Source organism: Cebidichthys violaceus, unplaced genomic scaffold (genome assembly GCF_023349555.1).
Source record: "Cebidichthys violaceus isolate CVI_PGR_0920_01 unplaced genomic scaffold, fCebVio1.0.p SCAF_6, whole genome shotgun sequence".
NCBI lineage: Eukaryota > Metazoa > Chordata > Actinopteri > Perciformes > Stichaeidae > Cebidichthys > Cebidichthys violaceus.
The window spans coordinates 17,268,055-17,281,328 of record NW_027176816.1 but is presented as its reverse complement, the minus strand read 5'-3'; the positions used below and the strand labels follow the sequence as shown (position 1 = coordinate 17,281,328).

The 13,274-nt window shown below is 43.7% G+C and overlaps 1 protein-coding gene across 1 annotated transcript in view; it reads left to right on the top strand.

The window, feature by feature from the left end:
- klhdc8b (kelch domain containing 8B) overlaps positions 1–12,783 on the top strand; it is a 124,012-nt gene extending 111,229 nt beyond the window's left edge. The window contains exon 5 of the mRNA XM_068732683.1: positions 1,644–12,783. Within this exon, the coding sequence (XP_068588784.1) occupies positions 1,644–1,840 (197 nt within the window). The 3' untranslated portion in view covers positions 1,841–12,783. The remainder of the gene's footprint in view (positions 1–1,643) is intronic.
- Positions 12,784–13,274: the final 491 nt, after the last annotated feature.

Here is a 13,274-nt window from a genome sequence, read left to right as displayed (position 1 = left end):
AGACCTCAGAGAGGAGAGAGACGGAACATGTCGAAGATAATAGTGCTGCTGCACTCTTAAAGAAGCTTTCAAAACTGCTGCTGCTACTTTGCATTTATAAATCATGTGAAAGAACAGTAATTGAACCTTCAGCCACAGTACAGTGGCAGCTTCTAAAGTAATCTTCTCTAAATAACCAGGAGGGTTGTAAGAAAAATACAGCTTTTTTTCCTTTAACAGACAGTTTGGATTTGGTAAATCTGTGAGTTTAGCAGGTAGTTATGTTTTTAATAACAGGCAAGAATTCCAAATAAGGAAACTCAAAAGTCCTGACTATGGAACATATAGAAGCTAATAAGTGCTACAAAGCTGATACCTCTATCACGGTACACCGCGCATTAAAACCGGTGGTTATCAAACTGTGTGTGTGTGTTTGTGTGTGTGTGTGTGTGTGTGTGTGTGTGTGTGTGTGAGTAAAAAGGTACAGACAGAAGAAGTCTGGCTGCGCTGTCAGGCACCTACTGTATGTTAATTATTAAATATCATAGGACGTGTTTTAAAAAAACTCAGAGCTGATGTTATTAGCTGTGATGTATTAATATAGTGTAATATCATATGCCACGATACTGAGAAACCATGATATATTCTAAGATGGTTATCGTTCCGAGAAAATATCAATCTGTTAAAGCCCTAATTTAAGATGACATGGATGCAGACTGTATTTTTATGCCTTTTCATGCCGGCGACAGTCGTGGCTGGAGGAGTTATGATTTCTGGTTCCATTCCAACGAGATATCTCAGGAACGCCACGAGGGAATTTCTTCAAATGTGTCACAAAGATCCACCTGGTCTCAAAGATGAGCTTAGAATGTGGATAAAAAATGATGAGGTGGTGACATTTTTGGACAGCCATGGATGTAAACTGCAACATGACATATTTAAACCTGCATTAATCGAGCACATTGATATATTATCACCTTATAAATGTGGTGGCGAACATCTTGGCAGACATCAGCATTCCTCTATCGCCCTGATTCCTTCCATTGAATGCCAGTCCAATATTCACACCACCTTCTCTAAAGCTGCAGACAAAAGGCTGATTATTGTATTATTATCACTCAGAGACTATTTTAGCGTGTTTACGACTCCAGGGGCTGATGGAGTCATGGGGATTCTCCATCACATTGCTGTAGGTGGTGTTACCTTGGCTTTAATGTCTTTACATTTGTCTGAGCATGTGTGTTTGTGTTAGCTCTCAGTGGAGTCCAAGTGTGTGTGTCACAGCTGGACAAGTCGCTGATGAGACATGTCATGAATACGTGCCGTAAAGATTTGAATCTTCCAAGCAACTGGAGCCAAATTAATATTGACTGTTTTAACACCATTAAAATCATAGCTCTGACTTATTTAACTTAATTCATATGAATGTGTTAGCTGCTGTCTGACTTCCCCTGTTTTAAAATGTCAGCAGTAATCAATAATAATCACAATCTATTCAAAATGAATAAGCTCTCTCGTTTGCTTAAAATGCCTTTTGTCCAGTTCAGACAGTAAATTCAAGCCATGAATATTTGTCTGTTCCAAGCTGAATGAAAGGCCTGGCTGATGCTGCTTTTGAAACATAATTGCTTTCATACCTAACGTGTTCCTTTTTCATTTGGCAGGTAATGAACCGACGCCGTTGGGCACGGTGGAGAGCTACAACCCGGTGAAGCGGCGCTGGGAGTACGTGGCGCCCATGCCCACCGCGCGCTGCTCCTCTGCCCTCCTGCAGGCAGCCAACATGCTCTTTGTCATCGGCGGAGTCGCCCAGGGACCCAGTAACGCTTTGGAAGCCCTCTGCTTACCGGAAACGGTGTGACACACGCAAACACACACGCACACACACGCACACACACACACACACACACACACACACACACACACACACACGTGGGAGCCCAAACCGGCATTGATGTTTTATTCATGTGCGTGCATTATCGCAGAGGAAATGGATCACATGGATTTGATTTGTCTACCGTTATGTCCAACCAATGGACGCTGGGATTTAAGAAAACTTTTTGACGTTCAACAAGCATTTTCAGGTGCAGAGACGGTTTGTGACGGAGCTGGAAGAACACGAGATGAAAGGACGTTCAAGCCGGCCGCTGTGACTGGCAAGGACAGAAAACGGACAGCTTTTCTACGCTGGGGAAACCAGAGGAAGAAGAACATGAGCAAAAAAAAAAAAAAAACAGACACACACACATGGTGTCTGGAGAAACAACACGCCTTTGACCTGTTGAGCATTTTTCAGAATAAAAGCAGGGTACTTTTCTGGATATTAAAGGAAGATAGGGCCATATCTGTAACCTTTTGTTTTGCGGCAGCGTCGCTCTGCGCTGCTGCTGCGACAGTGAGACTCGGACGCTTTTCTATGACCTTAGAAACAACAGCTGAGTTTTAGACAGTGACGTTCTAGCTTTGTGAATGTTTCGGTTCTTCTTCTTCTTCTTTTTTTTGTTGCATACGTGTGAAAGTTAGCACTGCTAGAAAGCGCTACCGCAGTGTCCGACAGCGGTGTCCCTTAACATGCGTTCACACCGCTTGCATCTCGAGCAACTGCTTGTCAGAAGAACGGCCATTTTTCTACAAGGAGTGAAGCGTTGGCTTACCTTGACCACAGTCACTGTGTTTCCTTTGTTCCTAGTTGCAGAAAAGCTGACTGTGGTCGAACTTGCCGGCTCCTCGCTCTGCTACCCATCTGTCCGCCTCTACTAGCGCCGCAGCAATCAATCCCAATCAGTCCCCAAGGCTCAAACGGTCCGTCGCACAGTAGCACAAGCATGTGGTACCTGCTGCACTGAAGCATCCATACAGATAAAGATTGATATGAACAACAGCCTCCTGACATGTTATAGCCCCCTCGAGTTTGTTTGAGTGATAGCGGTATATTGTGTTATTTACCTCAACTTTATTTACCCGAGAAGAGGATTTTAAGGTACAATTTGAAGCACTATTGTTACTCTGGGTTTAAGCAAGGAGGATTTACAGTAGGATCCAGTATTTATGGATTTGATTATGCTTACAATGATGCAGTGTGATTTTTGGCAGAGTAGTGGAACGGCCTGTTTTGGTCTAACCCCAGTGGGCTGTCATGATCATAGTTGCTGCATATTTGCGTAATCAGTCTTCATATCAAGTCAATACCTGTAGGCTTTAAAAGAGGAGTGAAAGGTGTGTAGCTTGCTTAGGAAGTGTGTTGTGGTGAAGCAAAATGCCAACAATCCTGCAGCACATTCGACTTTTCCACCATTTGTCTGTGTGTTCAGTATGTTCCAAATAATTGTCACGTTTGCAATAAATTGCTAGATATGCTGCTTCCTGCACAGCTTCGAAGCAACAACGCAACACAGGCATAGTGTACCTGTCAGTCTTAGGCAAGTTAATGGAAACAAATCTAGTCAATTACAGATTACATTTCACTCTTTGATAAAGTTACTTTATTACTGAAAGAATTTAGTCAACCACAAAAGTAATTGGTTGCATTACCTTACTCAGCCCAGCTCTGTCAAAGGTGCCTTTTAACAACTCCAAAGCCTCCACACCCACACACCTACACACCCACACACCTACACACCTACACATCCACACACCCACACACCCACACACCCACACACCTACACAGCTACACACCTACACACCCACACACCTACACACCTGACACACCCACACACCCGACACACCCACACACCTACACACCCACACACCCACACACCCACACACCCACACACCTACACACCTACACATCCACACACCCACACACCCACACACCTACACACCTACACATCCACACACCCACACACCTACACACCTACACATCCACACACCCACACACCTACACACCTACACATCCACACACCCACACACCCACACACCTACACACCTACACATCCACACACCCACACACCTACACACCTACACATCCACACACCCACACACCCACACACCCACACACCCACACAGCTACACACCTACACACCCACACACCTACACACCTGACACACCCACACACCCGACACACCCACACACCCACACACCTACACACCTACACACCCACACACCCACACACCCACACACCCACACACTCACACACCCACACACCCGACACACCCACACACCCACACACTCACACACCTACACACCCGACACACTCACACACCTACACACCCACACACCCACACACCCACACATCCTCACATCCTCACTCCCAACTGGTCAGCACTTGGTCAGTAGCTCTACACTTCAAACTGTGACGCTCTAGGTACTCATCTAGCTCGTTACATGCATAGAGACTTTTCAAAATCAACTTCCATGGTTACAGGAAACGTACAGTTTCTGCTCATAACATGCATACGGTCTCCTTTCAAAATGTGAATCCAAGGCCGTGGTTACACTTGTCTTTTCAATGCGACTTTTGTGATTGGATCAGAATTGAAACAGGTTCTTCCTGAAGTGTGAGGTTCTACCCAGAACCATTTGCTTCTGAGGAATCCTTTTTTTTCGAGGGTTGTTAAAAGCAAGGGTGTTTAAAGATCCTCCCAGCCAGACCCCCAAAAACTGTGATTGTGAGCCTTGAGTGTTGCACCACATCAGCCCCTCCCTGTATGAGTCTCATGAGGTCCAAGACTGCTGGACGTGGTTCCCTTGGCTCCAGATTAAACTAAAGGTAGGGTGGAGAAAGATCCCAAAAATATTAATAGGAATACATAATGGTATCTGGGAAGGTTCTAGATGAAACCCTCTGAATTTAAAAGGGATCTCAGTAGAACCCCCAGGGTGGCTTCTTGTTTGAACCCTTAGAAGGTGGAAAAGTTCTGGATAGGACCTCTGGGTGGAACCTTTCACAGATGGTTCTACATATAACCCTTTATGTTGAATCCAGGTAGAACCCTCTGAAAGGATTCCAGCTGGAAACCTTTCATAAAAGGTTCTACCTGGAACCAAAAAGGGTTCTCCAAGGGACAAACCGAAGAACCCGTCATGGTTCTAGTTTATTTCCAAAAGTGTACAGTGGGTGAGCAACGGATACTCTAAAGACCTTTGGTGGAGATTTAGTTTGTTTTGGCTGAGGTCAGGCTTTGCGTACAAGAGTTGGGGATGAAAGACGACAGAGGGAGCAGCAGTGCAGAATGTTTTGTGACAGATTCAGTGACTTATGGACAGCAGGCGAGGTTGGGCATAAAACAAAGGAATTACCCAGTGCATTGTGTTACCATGTGGCAAGCTGCCTCTGTCTGCTAGCAGTTTTGCAATCAGCTTCTCCAATCAGAATATTAAGAATATTCTGTAACTCAGGAGTCCATGTGGCTTGGTCCCAGATGGCGCTACAGCCGGAAGATGATGGGTTCCTGCTTAATTTGAAAAGTTTTATTGACACACTACAGTGTAAAACTTCAAACTGAATCTATTTAGCTTATGAAAGGCATTTTTTTGCAACTAAAGTAGACAAAGCACTTAGGTGTGCTTTTACTAAAAGTTGCACAAGAAAGAGCAGAGATGCTCATTTAGAGACGACATTCATCCGCTACATTCAAAACTATTTTCAATAACTGAATAATTGTTGCAGTTGCATGAAAAACGGAATTGACCAATTATGTCTCTCAATACAGGAAACTCTATTTCAAAAGAGTCATATGCACTCATGGATACAGAGACGGTAGAGAGAAACAGACTGCAGATAAGTCAGAGACATACAGGAAGAGGGAGCTGTGTCTGACCCATAAGCCTTGTCTCTCACACACACACACACACACACACACACACACACACACACACACACACACAGGTAGACGCATCTTTTTACCGGTCATGCCCCGTTTCATACACGTGTCTGGTCTGCACCATCTGGTCAGACCTCGTTAACAGAGTCAGACTTCTGTTGCTGTGAGGGAGCACTGGAGCCGCTGGAGCTCAGATGAGATGCCAGTTGAGGGATGGCTATTTCTGGTGCAGTGTTGTGTGCATCCAATGAGTGCGTCAGGTATAAGCCACTCACACACACACACACACACACACACACACACACATACACACCTTTTGTGTCGTTTGTATGCAGAGCCATGAGCAGACCTGTTAGCCGGAGGGTGCAAGAAATGCAGTCGATCGCTCACAGCTCTATCTGGCAACATTAACAAAAGCTGGGAGAGAACACCGAGAGCATTTTGTCTGTAAACAGCACTGCTGGTTTGGGACTGTTGCCCTCTCCATTCAACACTGATCAGCCTACTTGAATCCACTGAGAGTGTGTGTGTGTGTGTGTGTGTGTGTGTGTGTGTGTGTGTGTGTGTGTGTGTGTGTGTGTGTGTGTGTGTGTGTGTACGGGGAGAGATGAAAATGTAGATAATGAAGTAGATAAGGTCTGGCAAAATGTCCAGTTTATTTGCCTGTAACTTGCTCCTGCAGCACATCCTTGTGTGAGGCTTGTGGTATTTCAAAGATGCCTCTTTAATGGCGCCACGGGGAAGAATTGGCAACAAGGCTGACCTTGCTACACTAGATCTTAAAGCTCCATTCGCTGATTTCTTGTTGGCCACTCGGGGGCAGCAGCTCAAGCTGACTCAGCATGAACCTATTATCGCCTTAAGTTGATCGGACAAAGTTGTTAGCAAACAGTTGCTTAGCACATTCCAGGAGCCGTTTTGGTTTGGAGTCTAATATTCTGATATTCACTCTCTTTAAGCTCTTTAGTCTCCACCAGCTCCTGAGGAGAATATCCAACCCGTTCTCCCGCAATTAGTCAAATACCACAGCTTGGTCAGTGCCAACTGATACAAACCCTTTAGCGTCTGCATGAGACGCAGCGGGCTTTCAACGATCGTCATTGTAAACCCATCCGCGTCCTTTTCAGGAAGTGATGCAGTACACAATAGTCTGTGCAGTGCGGGTGAGACGGGAGGTTGGACGGGTCAAACAAGCACGGAACTTTCACCCGGGACACCTCTGTTTGTGTCCCGGGTGAAACCAAGCCGACATTCACAATCCTGTAACAAACATATACTTATTTTAAACCACACCATGCTCTTTTCCCGAACCTAACCAAGTACTGCTGTTGTTTAAGTATACTTAAGAACTAAGTAAACCTACGTTGGAAGTATTTTTTGGAAAGACACTTTGCATGTAACGAGCAGAAAGTGACGCGTCGTCCCTGACACGTCCAAAACTGACACTTATTTGTAGAGCCTCCTAGTTTGAAACGCAGGGCCACTGACCAAGAGAGAACATGTTGAAACATCTGGCTCTTATGTTCCTCTGTGTTCACCAGCTAACTTTGCCCGTCTGTGACTGGAAACAAGGTTGTTGAGCGCCGGGATACTTACTCTACCACAAGCTGAAATCTGACACGTCATGATATTCAATGTGCGGCTGCGCGTGTGTCTGCGTCCACGGTTTTACGTGGGTTTGTGACTGCGTGTGGGCGCATGTCAGGTGGCTGTTATTATGCTTGTGTTTGAGCTTGTCCAAATTGCTGACACCAAGCCACGCACACTCACCATCTATTATTGTGCGAGCTGTCTGGAGGACGCTCAGTGTCTCCTCTGCAGTCTTTCTCTTTCTCCCGCTCTTCGTTCCAGTTTACATGCCACACTGCAGTCCCCAAGGAATTCTGGGACTTTGCCAGAGCCAGCTCTGTCTTTTGGTTGTCTGGTTTTGAATAATTATTTTTGTTTTGCTTGTCTCTTTCTCTCTGACCCTAGCAGTGTCCGATTGTTTGTTTTGTTTCTTTTTAGAGAAGAAAATGTATCTTTCAATAGAAAAGATGGCTCATAAATCTTCATCATAAAAGAGCTGGATGCTTCAGTACGGTCGCAGCAAATTTACACGTTGTCCTTTTTTTCCTTTCTAACAGGCTGTGAGCAGATGATGCACAAGCCTATGTAAATGTGTTCTTACAAGACTAGTTGGGAGTCACAATGCATTGTGGAGCTGCTTTCCACGACAAGAGCATGAATATGGTTTGAATTTGTTTCTGGGTGACATTTGTTTTCAAACTGGAGTCTGAAGAACCTGAGGCACGGGGCAATTTTTTTACAAGCAATAAAGCGCCCAAAATTATCACACAGGTCTTTAACACCGCACAGTGTAGAGCAAACAAGTACAACACTCCCTTTCAGGCACGTGTTTATTATCAGGAGCAAACGGGGCGCAACTTGCGTTGCCTCAAAAAGTTGCCTTGAGCATCATTACCTCTCAAACATTTGTAGATACGCTATGTCTAAGATACATTCAGGGCCCTGTTTTAGTGTAGGCACGCTGTGCGCGGCACGCTTTGTGCCTTAATTCACAAAAAAAAAAAAAAAAAAAGCCCCACAGGCTCAGGTTCTGACTAAACAACGGGGGTGCATTCAGCACGGTGCAAAGCCGGGGGTGGAGGATGCTGAATTTACACTGTTTTCAGTTTTATGAATTCAATGCAGAGCTGTGTCTTATATTTGACAATTAAAAGCCTCTCCAGTTTTTTTTGTTTTTTTTCCCTCTGTGCAGGCAGTGTCAACACCTGCAGGTAGCATAAACGTGTTCCCCTCACATGCCCACATGTTCTGTTTCCTATTTGGGCCTGTAGTTGAAAACTATATCAAACCTCCCCTTGATTATTATTGATTGGGTTGCCAGGATTAGGTATAATTGTATCTCTCTGTGTGTGTTGATTGTTCATGTTTGTTCCTCTTTTTTTTGCCCTCCAGTTGTTGGTGTCGTGGATTGAGGTTGTGAGGTGACAGATGTGTCGTGGTGTCGTCCAGATCAGAGCTGGGTTCCCCAAAGTGTTTGTCACTAGTCGGGCCTTCTTGCAAAGCTTCGCTTGGGTGGATGTTGCTGCAAATATATTTTTAATAGAATTATATACAGACATCTGTTTATTTTCACCATGTTGCTCAGATAAGACGCATCAGAGCGTATTTGTATAATACTTGGGGGGGAGAATTATCTAATGTATGGTTATTCAGTAGAAATGCGTACATGAGGTTATATTTATTGTGACAACAAAGACAACAGAGATTGATTTGGATGTTGTTTTTGTATTTTTTATCTGTTGAGTGATTTATAACCTGGGTTTTCACACCTAAATGGTCATCAGCAAAATAAAAATACTAATTCATTTCAACACAGATTGATTATATTTTAGATTCTGTGATTGAACCAAGATGCTTCAAATGAGCACTATCTCAAAAACCCACGCGGCTTGAGAACCGTCTGTCATTACAACCGACGAGCGTCGAAGTGAAACTAGGTTGTACAGACATTTTGGGAAACACAAACCCAGAATCCCTCTCCTGTTCTAGTCCCTCTCGCTGTGCCGTTTCCCTAACAGTGATTGACATGGTAGAAAACCTGGTAAACTGCTCTGTGGTCTCAGTGGATCAGTATTGCCATGTGCTCTGTACTGTATGTGCAAAATGTGATTTGGGAGGTTTTACTGAACTTGATGAAATGTACTGAAATGTCACTCAAGGTGATAAGAAAGACAGAAAACTGAGTGTAAGGAAGGCTGGACTGGATTCACTCAGACGGCGTGTGATGCTGTGTGTGTGTGTGTGTGTGTGTGTGTGTGTGTGTGTGTGTGTGTGTGTGTGTGTGTGTGTGTGTGTGAGAAATACAAAAAAGTTAAATATATCCTTATTTGTGTTATAATGCTTTACACTTTGTATTCTTAGCCATATGACTGTAAACATTTGGTTGTAGAAACACTTGCAGTGAAATAGACCCACACAGTAACTTCTGCCACTTCAAACTATGCACTGAGAGTAAATCAAGCCCATGCTCATGTGACACTACCAATAACTAGCCAGATATGACCCCAGTTTAACAGTACTGACAAGTTTTTTTTTTATAGTTTAAAAAACTAAAACAACACAAATACAACATAAGTTATACATACAGTTTTACACAATTGTTTATCGCACTGAGATCATGTCCAACGAGACAAATACTATTCTGCTTCAGTTGTTTCACAGCATTATGGGTAGGACATTCACTTCTAAACATGTATTAAAGGGACACTCCACCAAGGTCACACATGAAGAGTTACCTTCTCATGCTGAGTACTGCTTAGCTGGAGACAACAGTTACACCGGATCGTGCTTTCTACAGTCTGAGCAAACGTTTTGGTTTGGGGTTGAGATATAACAAACTGGACCATTGACATTGAAAGACGAGAGAACTTACAAAGCGTGGAGGACTGAACATCTGGATATGTCAGCCTCTACTGAACCAAATTTGACAAATGATATATGATTAACCTTTCACTGAGTAGTTTGACATTTTGGGAATAAAGTTTATTCTCTTTCTTTCTGAGACTTCAGACGTCGATACCACTCTCTTGTCTGTGCGTTAGTATGGAGCTAGAGTCCGGAGGCGATTAGCTTAGCTTAGCTTAGCATAACGCCTGGAAGCAGGGAAAACAGAAGTGTGAAAAGCACAATTTGTGGTTTTAGAGGACGTTACCTGCTGTAACTATTTTGTTAACACTTTATCCATCCGCCTGGCTGTTTGCTAAGTAATTGTTCACGCCCCCTTCAACCACAAAACTCTTGTTTGTGCATGTCTGGTCCTGTATGGATTAAAGAGTTACAATATATTCATTTGGATTTTGAGAGAGCCAGGCTAACAGTTTCCCCCGCTTCCAGTCTTTATGCTAAGCTAACTGTCTCCGGACTCTAGCTTCATACACACTGACATGAGAGTGGTGTTCTTCTTATCTTTTTTTCATCAACACACATTTTGTGAATTTGCTGACTCTGCCGGGGGTCATACATACTGTAGGTGGGTGAATGAGAAACAATGGTACAAGTTTCAAATACTAGTGTCATACCAGCTTTAGTAGGGAAGTAGCAAAATAGTATTTCTTTACTTGTGAGGACAGATCTGATGGTCAGATTTAATGGTTAGGCATCGCTAATTAAACAGGAGAAGCAACTCGTTGGGTCGCTGATTGTGAGGTACTTATTCTGCTCCACAGATGTACAAAGTTATTATTGTGCTGCTCCATCAGTCTCCTTGAACCCGCTCACACAGACGAAGAGAGCGAAGCAGGACGGGAGACGGCGTTACTTTTGTTATTGTAACTTTTATTATGATAACGATAGAAATCACAATACTATTATGTTGTGGTTGTTGTTGTAATTGATCAATGTGACACTGCGGTGTGTTCTTCAACTGTTGGTTGAGACGACATACGCAGAAGAGAACAAGCAATGTATCATGATGTATTACAAAAGTCCGGGAAAAGGCGAGACCGCGTTAGCTTCAGGATGTGTTTGGGTGATGTAATGTACACATTGAAAGGCCGCCTCCCCTCACCGAAGCCTGCCAGTCACATGGTCGCGCCAATGATACCAATCATTGGGTTTTCAAAATGACAACACGGGTTCAAGTTTCATCAATACGACGATGATAATGTTGTATGATAGAACTAGTAACAGAACCATCCTCCCTCCTCTGTATCGCTTTACTAGAATTAACCCCAAACTAGGACAAAAGTCAGACAGTTACAGACACTCCCCTGTGGAGAGTGCGTTGCGTCCATCGGTGAGTTTATTGTTTTACTCGCCTGTCTGCCATATAGCTTCAACGAGCTCATTCTCTGCTCGGCCATTCTCAATGCATAACACGGTCCACTGAAACGTGTTGTCAGACGTCTCAAGCTGAATTAGGCGCAGCAGTTACAACTGTGGACTTTAAAAAGCTTTCCTCACTGAAGGTAGACGTTTCAAAGTGAACGTAGAATTAACTGTTGGAAGACCCAGCATGCACCTGTTGGTCACGCAACATGTGGGTGCGTTTGAGAGTCGCTGGATAAAAACACATCAGGTAAGACAACGTTACATTTGTGCATGGAACACCGCTAAGTTAGCTAGCTAGCTAGCGAGGAAGATAACGGCCGTGTTGGTGACATACATTGTGCGAGACGGGAGATGTAGTTCGGTTTCCCACAAAACTAAATGATCATACGTCAAATCTATGTTGACTTGCAAAACTATCTCTTTAATTGACAAACGTTTTAATTCATGGCACAAATCATACGGGATCAAAAAGGTCATTTCTCTTTCCTCGTTCATTGCTGTACATCAATAATAAGGTCCCAAAGTGGACACAGAAGGGAGCGGTCGAGTCGCAATAGCGCTAACATTAACTATAACTCTATAACTATAACAACATTTACATTTAGAACATGCTGCGTGTTCAGAGTCACCGCTCTGTGGGTGGAGCCCTCCTGAACAGCAGCTTCTTCACTGCTCATTTGCATTTTCGTGTTTCTTTTGTCCGCGCTCTGTAACGGATGAAATACTTGAGATTAAAAATATTGGAGTTAAACGAAATTCATAAATACTAGTAGTTACAAAAGTTTTTTAAAGTACTAAAAAAAAAGTACAAATACATAAACCTGTTACTTCCACCTCTGCTTCATAAGATAATAATAATGATAATAATGCCCTGTTTACCACCTTGAAGCAAATACAAAAAAAGAAAGCCTCACATCTTCTTAGCAGCATTTATTATGATTACATGCTTTGGTGCATATAGATCCACGTCAGATCACTTCATTTAGCATTTATGTCATATTTTAGAGTCTCGATTGGCCGGGGGTCAGTCAGGGTGATGACAAACTGTAGCGAGCGGCGGCGTGGCGGGCAGGCTTCGGTCTGCAGACCGAGTCGTGGCTGTGACTCCAGTGCAGTAGTTCAGTGCCTATACTAAATGTGAGGTAGTGCCTCGACTATGAATCCTGTTCTACAATAAACTATTTTGACTTGCTGTCTGATTCCATATGTCCTGTCCACTCTTTTCTTTTTTTTCTTTTCTTTTTTTCTCTCCTCCTGTCTGACTCCAGCACCTTCTTGTGGGGAAAAAGTGGAGAAGAAAAAACAGCGGCGATAATAACAGAGAAGAGCATACAGGCGTCTATTTCCATGTGCATATCTCCATGCCAGCCTCTTAAGAGGCGTATCGGGGGCTGTCATCAGAAAAATGTCACCCGATCCATAATAGATGAGGCCGACAACATCAAAACCCACTTCAAACGCAGCGCATGGATGGAGTGCTCCTATAGAGAGGAAAAGAAATTGGAGTGAGCGTTTCTCTTCCCACTGTGGTAATAACTAGATTCATGGCTCCATGGTCAGCGTCTTTGCCTAATGAATCTCCTCTCTCCTTCGTCTGTCACACAGAATATTTGTTCTTATAAAAAACAAGCTGCAGTGTTCAGGAAACAGCTGTTAACGCCATGTTGTGATGCTGCCATGTTGCTGGCAAACAGC